Consider the following 12,141-nt stretch of genomic DNA (forward strand, 5'->3'; position numbering starts at 1 on the left):
CTCTCTCTCTCTCTCTCTCTCTCTCTCTCTCTCTCTCTCTCTCTCTCTTCCTTTTGACATAATTCTACATACAAGGAATTTGGTGTCAATCCCCCATTCTGCCTCCCCTTCTTTCCCTCCTCCCTCCCCTTTTTCTCAAACTGTTCTGCCTGTCACTCCTTTATTTACTTATTTTGGATTGGTACTTTCTACATGTACACAAAGGACATACTTCCTTTGGTACATCTATACATGTATATAACATGATTTTGTGAGGTTCATTCCATATTTTTTTCTCCTTTGTATATATGTAGAAAGTACCAAAGCATCTGATATACACTTGCCTCCTTTTTTTTCTTTAAGGTCAAAAAACATATTTTGACCTTAGAAGAATATTTACATGTTTTGAAAATCTCATTGATTTGGACTCCCAAAACTTCACTATCAATTCAGATGATGACAGAATATCATAGATCATGATGAATAGAGGTGGGTAAACATGGTCACTGGAGTTAAGAGAGAAGATGTGTGCAACATCACAAGACTTTCCTGACCCCCACTTTGTGATATTAATAAAATATCAGAAATTGAAGGAAGACCAGTAGAGTAGAGGAAGGAGATGGGTGGGGGTAGACCAGTCAATTAACATACTCACATTTGTGAGTCTTCAGAATAGAGTTTGAAAATGATCAAGTATCCCCAAAAGCCGTAGTTTATAGTAACTGCAAGATAAGATGCACTGAGCACTGTGTTGCAAAACATTCTTTTTTCCATATTTTTATTGGTGCGTTAGAATTGTATGTAATGGTGGGGTTCATTGTCACATAATTGTACGAATTACAATACAATAATATAATTTGTTTTATTCCCCAGTATTTCCTTCCCTCCCCTCTTCCCTGCCCTGGTCTCTTTCCTCTACTGATCTCCTGTTGATTATCATGAGATCCCCCCCATACAAACACACACCTTATTTTCCTTTTTCCTCTCTAGCTTCCATATATAAGAAAAAACACATGACCCTTGACATTCTCAATTTGGCTTATTTTGCTTAACATAATGGTTTTCAGTTCCATTCATTTTCCTGCAAATGACATAATTTAATTCTTCTTTATGGCTGAGTAAATCTCCATTGTGTATATATACCACATTTTCTTTATCCGTTTATGCCCTGATGGACACCTAGGCTAGTCCCACAGGCAAAATGTTATTCTAAGCACATTACTTACATAGTAATAAATATAGATTTGATTCATCCTCACTGCAAACCTAAGTAGTAGAGTGATATACATACAGTATGGATTCTGACTTCAGGCTACTTGCATTCTGGTTGTGGTGTCCCCCCACCCAAAGACTTTAGACAAATTGCCTAAATCCTGTCTGCCCAATTTTTTCACTTGGAAAAAGGAGCTAATAATCACACACACCTGATGGTTGATGTTATCAATGTTGAATGAATGGAACAAAGTAGATGCTCATGCTCTCTGGCTGTATTCTTTATTGTCCCCAGAGAGTAGACAAGAAAGCTGAGATTCCGAGATACAATTTGTTCAAACTGACACAGCTAATAAATGAACCATGACTGTACAGTGGTGGTGATTCAACTCAGTCCAACAGATGAATGTACCATAGAAGTCATCAACTATCCTTCCAGGATAGAAAGATAAATGACAAAGAATGCTCTCTGGTGGGGAAAACCGTGAAAAAGCAAAATCAAGTTTAAGTGGTCATCCAAGTAGAGCTGTAGCAATGGTCTTGGAAACACAGAAGTGAGAGTGGCCAATTCTGACTGGGTATCTTCTTCACCCAAGAAGCATTTGACCTGGACCCTAAAAGATGAACAAGATGTTAAGGGTTCCGTTTTCTTTCTCTTTTTTCTAGGCTGATTCCAACAAAACCAGAATCGATGAGGCCAACCAACGTGCAACAAAGATGTTGGGAAGTGGTTAAACATTCTCAACTGTGCTCTCTTCCGAATGCTGTTGAGCAAGATAGCTCCTTCATGCTTTTCTCATGGTATTACCGAGTAGGTCTTGCACATACACACACACACACACACACACACACACGTACACACACACACACACACACATCAGACCACCTCCATCGTGAATGTTGTCCTGTGTCATTTGTCAGCTTTCTGACAATGCCATATGTCTTTTGTTCTCTGAGTCTCTTTCTTTCCAAAGGTTGTACATAGTGGTCATTTAGTGGCTCTAACGCTCTGTGTAAGATGTCTTGGGTTTCATTTTTCCTTTTTTTCTCTCCTCAGTGGCGTTTGCTGAATGACAACAATTTAGGAATGCTCAATGTGCTGTTGATTCTTTCAATACACAGTATTGTTCTCGTAAAACTGTGACATTCCACAGAGCTACTGCCAGGGTCCTTTCTTTGGGTGTCAGGCTCTGAATCTCTCAAAATGTGCTGTCTTTAGTTCCTCATGGCTCTTATCTGTCTTTATGATTTCATGATTAGACAATGTGGAATTACATAACAGGCATTGCACTAAAAGTGATGTGATTTATGCATTTATGCATGAGAACTAAATAGATTTTTAGATTCCTACTTAAACAAAAACTTTCCATGACAGTAGCATACTGATGAGAAAACAACGCACACACACAACACAACAACCAACCAACAAAGCATGCTCAGTATTGAGACACTGTCAAGATTAAGTTATACCAGCAAAACTGCAGTAGTGTCACTTTCTTTCTGTCGACATATAGACTTATTAATCATAATCATCCTTTTTTAAAAAAATGAATTTTAAAAAAAGATGGATTTGACACACTCACCATTCAATCATTTCCAGCAAAATATATGTTTGGCTGAAACTATGTCAAATGGATGTAATATAGGGTTTGTTTGCTGCTTTTGAAGGCTATGTTTTGGAGAAAATAATCTTGCTGTGAAACAGTGTGGAGATGTAAATTTTATAAGGCTGACTCTTGTTGATCACCATTTCCCCTGTGATTCGTTATCAGTACAATTCTTTGTTGCTTAATCTAGAGCTATGCACACCAAATTGCTGAGATGTTTAGTAGCTGATAAAGAAACCTTTAAAAAAATAATATAAATGAATGAAATATAAACTGTGAGATAAATATCATTACAGCATGTAATATTAAATTCCTCCTGTCTCCTCTGTCGGTTTGTGAAGTGATTGACATTTTGTAGCTAGTTTAAAATTATTAAAAATTATAGACCCCAGATATCTGCTTTAATTTCTTCATGGACCCGTCTGATTTGGCATTCACACAAGAAGACAAAGCCTTGTTACTCTGTTCCATTTCTCCTAAGAAGCCAGTTGTATGTGAAGAAAACACTGGGTGGAAGAACCAAAGATGTCCTCTTTAAACATAATTCCAAGGCAGCTGACAATTTGGCCTTGTTTTCATAATTTGTTCTAGAAATACTTGCCTGTGAATTCAGTATTAGCTGTGGGGGGAAAATATCGTTTCCAGCAGACACTGAAAAAAATCAAGCTTGGTCCTATGTAAATTCAGGTACATCTGGTGTCAGTCAACTTTTATCTTCCTTCCTGTCCTCCAAATACCCACCAACCAAAGTTCAGCCCTTAACTAATCACAACCACCACCATCAGTACTGGCCCCAATTTGTTTTTATTACTCTATGGGCTTATCATAAAATGCACCCATTGAGCTGGGCATATAACTCCATAGCAGAATGCTGATCTAGCATTTTAATATAAAATTCAAAGGTTGTTTAGTATATTAATAACAAAGTTATCCAGTATAATTTTAGAACATCATTATCACCCCCAAAGCAAGCCACATGCCTATTGGCAATCATTCACATCTCACTTTCCCAACCCTAGACAACAACTAGCTTATTAATTGTCTCTATAATGATTTTCCTGTTCTGAATATTTCACATAAGGAATCATACAGTGGTCTTTTTATCGCTGACTTCTTTCACCTGAGCTTCTTTCACTTGCATGTTTTCAAGGCTTATTCATGTTGCAGGGTGTATCAGTACTTCATTCATTTTTCCGACCAAATAATATTCCATTGTATGGATATGCCACATTTTTTTCATCCATTCATCAATTTATGGACATTTGGGTACTTCCACTCTGGACTATTATATCTAATGCTTCCATGAACATTCATGTGGAAGTTTTGTTTTGTTTGTTTGTTTTTGTAGACGGATGTTTTCAATTCTCTTGCCATCACAGTTTTACCACCATAATGGTCTCTACCACTACATCCACAAACAATGCCACCACCAATACCTCTACATGATCACCTCTACCACCACCCCAACCTACACCATCTTCATTTTTTACATTGCCTATACTCCTTCTCCACTATCTTAACCAGCACTTCCACTATCACTGTTTATCACCACCTTTATTACAATCACCATAATCACCTCTATGATGTCTGTCACCCCCACCACCACCTGTACCTCCACATTGCCCACACCACCATCTCCTCCATCACTTCCATGTCTTCCACCTGCACAACTCTCTGCATAACCCCATAATAACAATGCAGATAAATGTATCCTGATTCCCTAGGTTGACTGTCAGATAATTTTACCCAAGAAATTTGGTGAGACTAGTTATGATGAAAAAACAGAGATGACAACATTGTCCTTGTAAATAAATGTTTGCTGTTCTTTGGCCTCTTTCCAAGCCTCAGAACACATTATGTAGGTCCCCCAATGCTCAGGGAAGCTATTCTAAGGAACTAGAGTAAGAACACATTTATTCCTTAAAAATCATGGCAGTAAAAAGGGATGCTAGAAGACAGAGAAAGTGAATATGTTCTATATGTCAAAATTGCCAAAGGGTCAGCATGTGGGCCATGTTCTGTTCCAAACTCCATCTGTTCTCCACCAGTCAGTAAATGTATTCTCATATTGTTTGAGAATTTAAAATCATACACTAAGTGCATGAGAGTTAAAATACAAGCATTTTGCTTTTAAGACCAGTCACATAATTCATTGTGAAGCACATTGCCTTTAATGATTTCATTTGTCCTGCCTCAGTTCTTATGAAGTCAGCAACTTCTAGCTAAAGGAGGATAGATCCCCAGGGATAATTCATCTCTGGGCAATGTGCCAACCCAGGAAATGTATTAGAAATGTAATGGTTAGTGAATACAGAACACTGTAAAGGCTAAATCTTCTATGTCCCCCCAACCCCCATACATGGCACTAGGAAAGGACCCTTCTACAAAAGACCAGAGCTGAAGAGTGGTCCCAGATCCTAGTGAGACAGTCCTTTCCTCTTGTCCTTCTCTCCATTTCTAGTTTCTGTTATCCCTCCTTTAAGTACTCCCTGGCATCTACTTTGACCAACTTTCCTTGATTTCTATGTCACTAAATCATTAGCAAATTGATGATTGCACTGGCTATTAAGAGAAAGGACAATTTCATATTTTATGACCATCAAGTACATGCCAGACATTGTTAAGTGCCTCTTTTATGTTGACTCATTAAACCCTCTTAAAAATTCTGCAAAATTGGCTTATATTAGTCCCCTTCTGCAGATGAAAACATTGACAGTTTATTTGAACAAGATCTCTTAGCTAATAAGTGGCAAAGGCATGATTCAAACCAGATATGTGTGGCTCTAAAGTTCAAGAGAGGCCAAGAAGGTACATTCCATGAGACATTTGGCTCTCAATTCAGCCAAGGAGGAAACTCCAGGAGACATTTGGCTCCAAGAGGAACAGCAAACATGGCAGGAATGGATTTCTTAGAAGGTCTTAGGAAGCCAGTTTTCATTCACTCACTCCTTCAATAAATATTTACTGAATTTCTATTATATGCCAGGCCCTGTTCTAAGTATTATGGGTATAGCAGTAGGGAATCAAAAAAACTAATAGAGAAAATTCTCTGTATTCATTGAAATTTAATGCTCAGAAACAGTCTTCAACCAAGGATGGATGGGGAGTGGACACTCTAGCTGCCTCAGTCCTGGGTTGGGACACCACTGAGGTATGCATCCTTCATTGTCTCCCTGAGTTTCCCCCATGGACTCAATCTCCAGTTTCTCTCTTGAGAATTTACCTGATGATTATCACTGTCTGTATTGTCCACCTTCTCTTCTTTCTCTTTCTCACCTTGCTACTTATGTTTCCTAGAACCCTTTCTCAAATAAACAACTGGTCGTGAAATTCTTGTTGGAGGGTCTACTTCTAGGGGAGTCCTCCCAAAGACAACCCTTTCATGAAGTTCATGCCAACTCCTGAACATCTCCCCAAAGCACTGCCATAGAGCAGTATGCTGCCTTCCACCTACTTCTAGCATTCTTTGGATCCATTCTTCTTCTGTGAAACTTCCCTTAATACTGTCAGCTAGCATCTAAAAACTGGCATTCCTTGGGGATGGGATTGTGGCTCTGTGGTAGAGCACTTGTGAGACACTGGGTTCGATCCTCAGCACCACATAAAAATAAATAAATAAATAAATAAAGTTTTTAAAAAACTGGCATTCCTCAGTGAAGGGCAAGGGCCACTTGCAAATCAATAACAGCTATCATCTGACCCCACTGCCCTTCATTCATGAAGTCCAGCCTTTGTCCCTCATACACAGCAATAGCCCTCTGCAAACAAGGGTTGGTGACATGAAATTTTATAGTAAAAGATACTATAGTAAGAGATAATAAATGATACCTCCCACAAAACTATAAAGAGTTTATAAAGAAAAAAAAGAGTTTATAAAGAGTAGTTTATAAACTACTTTTCATGCAGCTGCTATGAAAAGAAAATTTAATCAAGAGTCTTGAAACTTCCCTGAGCTTTAATCTGTGTGTGTCTAAGCTAAATGCTGTGACAATGCTTGCCTTACTTACTTGACAGGACACTTGGGAAGATCAACTGAGATGACGTTCATTAAAATGTCTTTTAAATCTTCCGTGCCACCAGGATGATAACTAAAGTGAAAGGAAACACAGTCGGCACCATCAGGAATAGAAACAGTCACCCCTTGCCACTTTTAATTAGAGTGTACATTCATCACATGTGTGTGCATACACTATACTCAGTGGACTTTGCTTAGGTTGAAATAAATTAAGTTTGGAAATGTTTCATGCCTTTATCAGATCTACCCAAAAAACAGCCCAGGTATCTTCATTTTCTCAATGTAGCAGTTAGTGTGCAAATTTTTTCACAATTAAATCTCAATCAGTCTCTCTGACTTTTAACTAAAAGTCAACAACATTAGTACTTCTTTCTCCATCATTTACGTCCCCAAAATAGAAATGATTCCCTAGATGTACTATTGGTGTGAACCAAATGGTGCTATATTCTGCAGTATCCATATATTACTATCATTAGCATTTTTGTCAATACTATTAATAATAAAGGAAACCAGAATATAGATCCAAGGAATATAGTGGAGGCTATGAACCTTGTTAATGAGTCCTCCTTGACAAACTAACCTCAAGACATAGTGTCTTCCATGATAAATATTTATTGAGCTGACAATTCTACAGTTTGGCATTTTGGACTAAGCTTGATGCAGTGCTGATCTTGAGTGAGCTCCTCATGTGACTCCAGTCCACTGGGCATTTTAGCCTATGGAAATTGGCTAGCTATTGCTGAGGCTCCTCCCCCTTCTCCCTGTGGTCTCTTGTTCTCCTGCCAGCCAACTAGGGTTTGCTCTCCTGACAAAATCAGGAGTCCAAGAAAGAGTGGACGCTGCATGTCCTCTTGAGGCCAAGGCTCCTCACTTCTGCCCTGTTCTATCAGCCAGGGCAAGTCACAAAGCAATGCATATCCCAGAGATAGGGAAAAAGACTTCTCTTGTGGAGAAAAGCTTCTAAGTCATATTGCAACGGGTATACATACAGAGAAAGTTGAAGAATATAGCTATCTGTGCAGTCAATCTAACACCACCAGAGGCATATGGAATTCTTCCCTCCTCTGTGTCCTATGGAAACAACTGGTTAGGGTGAATCCTTTCTGGGTTTTGGAGTAGGCATATGTGAATATTCTTCCCTTTTAGTGACATTAAAAAGAAAAAAATGTCTGACTCAGAGTATCAGCAGCCCACAGGAGAATTTGAGATTCACAAGCAGAGTGCCAGTGGGGTAGGGAGTGGCTGATGAGTGGATGTGGCAGCCTGTCCATAAGACTGACCTTAATCCTAAAATAACAAAACTAATCCCTCCTATTCAAAGCGATAGGGTTTTAGCCACCATCATTAACCCCTAAGCACCCAAATCTTCAAAGAGAACATTTTTAAATGTGCCAAATAGAACTGGATGCTCAACTAGCACTTGATAAATATGCTTATTCTGGGACCTTCTGTGGTTTCCCTCCCTCCCATCTTTTATTTGTCGCTCTTTTGTGGAAATTTACACTGGATTTGATTTGGGGTGGAAGAATGCTTTTATTTTCCTCTCTTTCCAAATCTTTCTGTACAAAAATATACTGTTCTCTTTGCTAAAGGGACTAAAAAGACTGATTACTCAGGGATGAAAAAGAAATTATGTGTGTCAGAGACAGCTTAAGTATACACAAGATATATCCTGGGTGTCTGGGGGCGTGGGGTGTGGGAGGTGACTGCTGTCTTCCATGGCACTGTCTTTAAAGGAACCGTGACAATCGCCAGTTTAGGAAAAATGAGGCAAGTGCTAATGGTGTATGTTTTTAAACCATCAGAGGCTATGGAGATAGGAAGGCCTAGAGACCTGAATCCATGCATCGTTTGTTATTAAAGGCAAAACTGCAAAGTAGGCCAAAGAGATTCTCCAAAATGTTAGCACTTTTTATTCCCCTCCTCTAAAAATGCACTTTGTTTTTCATACCTATTGATTTGACTGTGACCATGGCCGATTTGATTTTCTACCCTCTGAGAATAGTTAGAAATTCTTCAGTTAAGATATCTCTACCACGGGGCTCAGTGGCACACACCTGTAATCCCAGTGACTTGGGAGGCTGAAGCAGGCTGTGAGTTTGAAGCCAGTCTTGACAACTTAACATGACCCTCAGTAACTTAGTGAAACCCTGTTGGAAACTAAAAGAGTAAAAAGGGCTGGAGATATAGCTTAGTAGCAAAGTACCCCTGGGTTCAAGACATTCCTACCAACTTTCTTAGGATAATTTTATTCCAATGCAATCACTTCAAACCAAGAAGAAACTTCAAAGTGGCTTGGAACTGCTTTTCCTAAGTTAAAGAATGTTATAGGTCAGTTCCTCTGAAAACAAAGAAAGCAAAGTCTGATAGAAAAGCCTAAGTATAAGTAGTTTTTCTGGGAGTATGATTACAAGGAGCAGGAATGAAGGATGGAACAGCCAAGTGGTGAAAAAGACTTATTGGAAAGCCAGCGGAAATCCTTATGGAGGTATCAATATTTTCATGCACCTGGATGTTTGATCTCATGAGACAGCTGAAAAGTCTATGAAACGCCTATCAGGACCATATTCCCGGAAGGAGGGGCAGGTGGACAGCATTTCTTCTTCATCAGCTCCCATCTCCTTTTAGTCAAGAATTGCCACAGGACAGAGAATTAACTCCCCTGTTTTTCTGAGTTGCGCACATGAAAGCCGAACCATTCATTGCAAAGATGTCCTACACCAGAGGACCAGAAAAATTCCAGGACAGAAGAGGTGGAGCTGAAGTGGGCAGTGCCAGCAAATCCTTCTCCAAGACTGGTTGAAGTCTGTGTGAAATTGGTTGCCAATGCTGTGGCTGGAATATGAGTCAGGGATGGGAGAGTTTTAAGGTGTGCATATAAAATGTTATTATAAAATATATATTAAAAATATATATAATCTGTATATTAAAATTCCATTAAAACATTTATGCCCAACAGGGGGCATAAATTGGTACAACCACTTTAGCAGGATCTACTAACGCTAAACATAAGCATACCCTATGACTCAGAACTTCCATTCCTAGGTATCAACCTAACAGGAAAAATACATACTTTTGTTTACCAAAAGGTATGTACTAGAATATTTGTAACAGAAGAACTCATAATATCCAAACTGAAATTTACCCAAATGCCCATAAACAATAGAATGGAGAAATAAATTATGGTTATTTAAACATAGAATACTGACAGTAATGAGAATGAGCAAACTGTAACTACAAACTAAAGCAATAAATATATTTTGTTAGTTTGATGTAGATGGAAGAAGCCAAATACAAAAGAGAACACATTATTTGATTCCATGCATACAAAGTTCAAAATCAAGATGAATGAATCCATAGTGTTAAAAGTTAAAACAGTGATTTCCCTTGGAGATAAGATAGTGACTAAAATAAGAAAGTTTCTTGGATTCTGCTAATACCCTGCTTCTTGGTAAGGGTGCTGGTTACAAGAATGAATGCAGTTAGTAAAATCTCACTATACCATATTATCTGTGCACTTTTCTGTATGTTATACTTCAACAAGAAGTTTTGAAATGGTTATAAAAATGACAACAAGCTGTACAATCTCCAACACCCTCTGGGCTCTCCATTCAGTTCTATAAAGGCCTTCCAAATACAAAGAAACCCCTCTTTCCCAACTTTTTTCCTTTCCCTTTCATTCCTTGACTTTACCTTGTATTCAAAGGGGAAAACTGAAATTACCAGCAGGGGCACAAGTGACACAATTTCATCGCAAAGTGAAAAAATGCCTCCTTAAGTAGAGCAATATCACAGCCTACAATTATTGGGCACAATGTAGTACTTCCATTTCCTGTCACTCCTATTACAAAATTTCTAACATTTAACTATGTAGACCTTCCTTTTTATATCAAGTAGACTCCTAGTAGGACAGGGTAATTAATGTAAGGAGAATTTAACAACAGGGACTACTTATGAAGGTGTGGGCAGGTTTAGGGAAACCAAGAAGACAGTATATTGCTCTGGGACTAGCCACAGTGGAGGGCCCTTCTCATCCCTAGTCCCAAAGAGGCAAGATAGGGAGCAGTTTCCTTGAACCAGCATCTGAGAAAAAAATTATCTGGAAAAGATAATTATCTTTTCCAGACAATTTTTTTTTTTTTTTTACATGGAGAGGAACACCTGGCTGGAGCCACAGCCTTTGGCAAAGACCTGAAGCTGACTTATAGCAATGTAGTGGAGAAGAATCTGGGAATAGATGCCACAGTTGCCCACACCTCCCCCATCTGATCTCTTGCCTCCCATGTGCTCCATATACATGATTCCCATGTGCAACCCCACCAGAAGACAAAGGAAAAGAGTCAGTGACGAAATCTACAGAGACTGTCACTATCAAGACCCAAAACAAAGTAGAGAGAGTAGAGCACTAGTATGGAGGGGTGAAAGATGGCATCCAGCACACTCTCTCCTATAGGCATCTCCTCCAGGTCACACTGACTACTGAGGCTATTATATTAAATATAACATAATATAATGTTAATTATTTTATATATAATATATTAATAACATGGTATTAAATGGTATATTAAACAGTCCGACTGAAAGTACCTCAAGCAAAAGAGGACTTGTGATGATGAGTCCCATGGAACTAGAATCAGAATCATGGACATTATCTTCCTCTTGCTTATGGGGTACATGATAGTTCCACTTTTGTCTTTATATTCTCACTGCTTTTGCTGCCTCATGCTTACTACAGTGAATCAACCATGTTTTCTCCACTCTCCCTTTTCTTGTCAATTTGCAGGTTCTGCTCTATCGCGTTCTCCCTCATTCTCTAAATATTTCCTAGTCAAATTCTCCAAAAGAGAATCCCACTAGTTCCTCCCTTACAGTCTCAGCAGACAACTTCAGATTGCTGAGCAGTCTATGTTTGGATTGGCTGAGCTGTGTCATGTGACACACAACATAGCCGCCCTTGGTCCAATGAGCTATTGCTGCAGAGCTGAGTCATGTGACACACAACATGGCCACCTAAGCATCAGGACCTGCCTGGCAGAATGAGAACAATGAGTGAGTATGTACTGATATCTGAAGAATCATCTTAAATCTCTAGTGTCCGACACATATTATTTTTAAATGTGGATGTTCCCAAAACAGAGACTAAGATTTGGCCTTAGATTTGGGTAGTTTATTTGGGAGGTGATCCCAGAAAGCAGAAGCAAGGGATTAGATATGGAAGGAAAGCCAGGATAAGCATGGTTGCCAAGGTCACCACTCTTTGCAATGGTGTTTGATTTCATGAGACTGCTGAGAAGTCCTAAGAATTTTCTACCTAAGAGACAAGAAACA

The 12,141-nt window shown here is 38.9% G+C and overlaps 1 protein-coding gene and 1 long non-coding RNA gene across 3 annotated transcripts in view; one reads left to right on the plus strand and one right to left on the minus strand.

Moving 5' to 3' along the window:
- The window catches only part of Snap25 (synaptosome associated protein 25), a 78,007-nt gene extending 74,818 nt beyond the window's left edge, over positions 1–3,189 (plus strand). For both annotated transcript variants that reach the window (XM_048811312.1, XM_015482896.2), the window contains exon 8: positions 1,858–3,189. In XM_048811312.1, coding sequence (XP_048667269.1) covers positions 1,858–1,926 — 69 coding nt within the window. In that variant the 3' untranslated portion in view covers positions 1,927–3,189. The remainder of the gene's footprint in view (positions 1–1,857) is intronic.
- The window catches only part of LOC125619050, a 29,322-nt gene extending 18,312 nt beyond the window's left edge, over positions 1–11,010 (minus strand). The window contains exon 1 of the long non-coding RNA XR_007350522.1: positions 6,806–11,010. This is a non-coding gene — a long non-coding RNA (uncharacterized LOC125619050). The remainder of the gene's footprint in view (positions 1–6,805) is intronic.
- Positions 11,011–12,141: the final 1,131 nt, after the last annotated feature.

This window comes from Marmota marmota, unplaced genomic scaffold (genome assembly GCF_001458135.2).
Source record: "Marmota marmota marmota unplaced genomic scaffold, marMar, whole genome shotgun sequence".
NCBI lineage: Eukaryota > Metazoa > Chordata > Mammalia > Rodentia > Sciuridae > Marmota > Marmota marmota.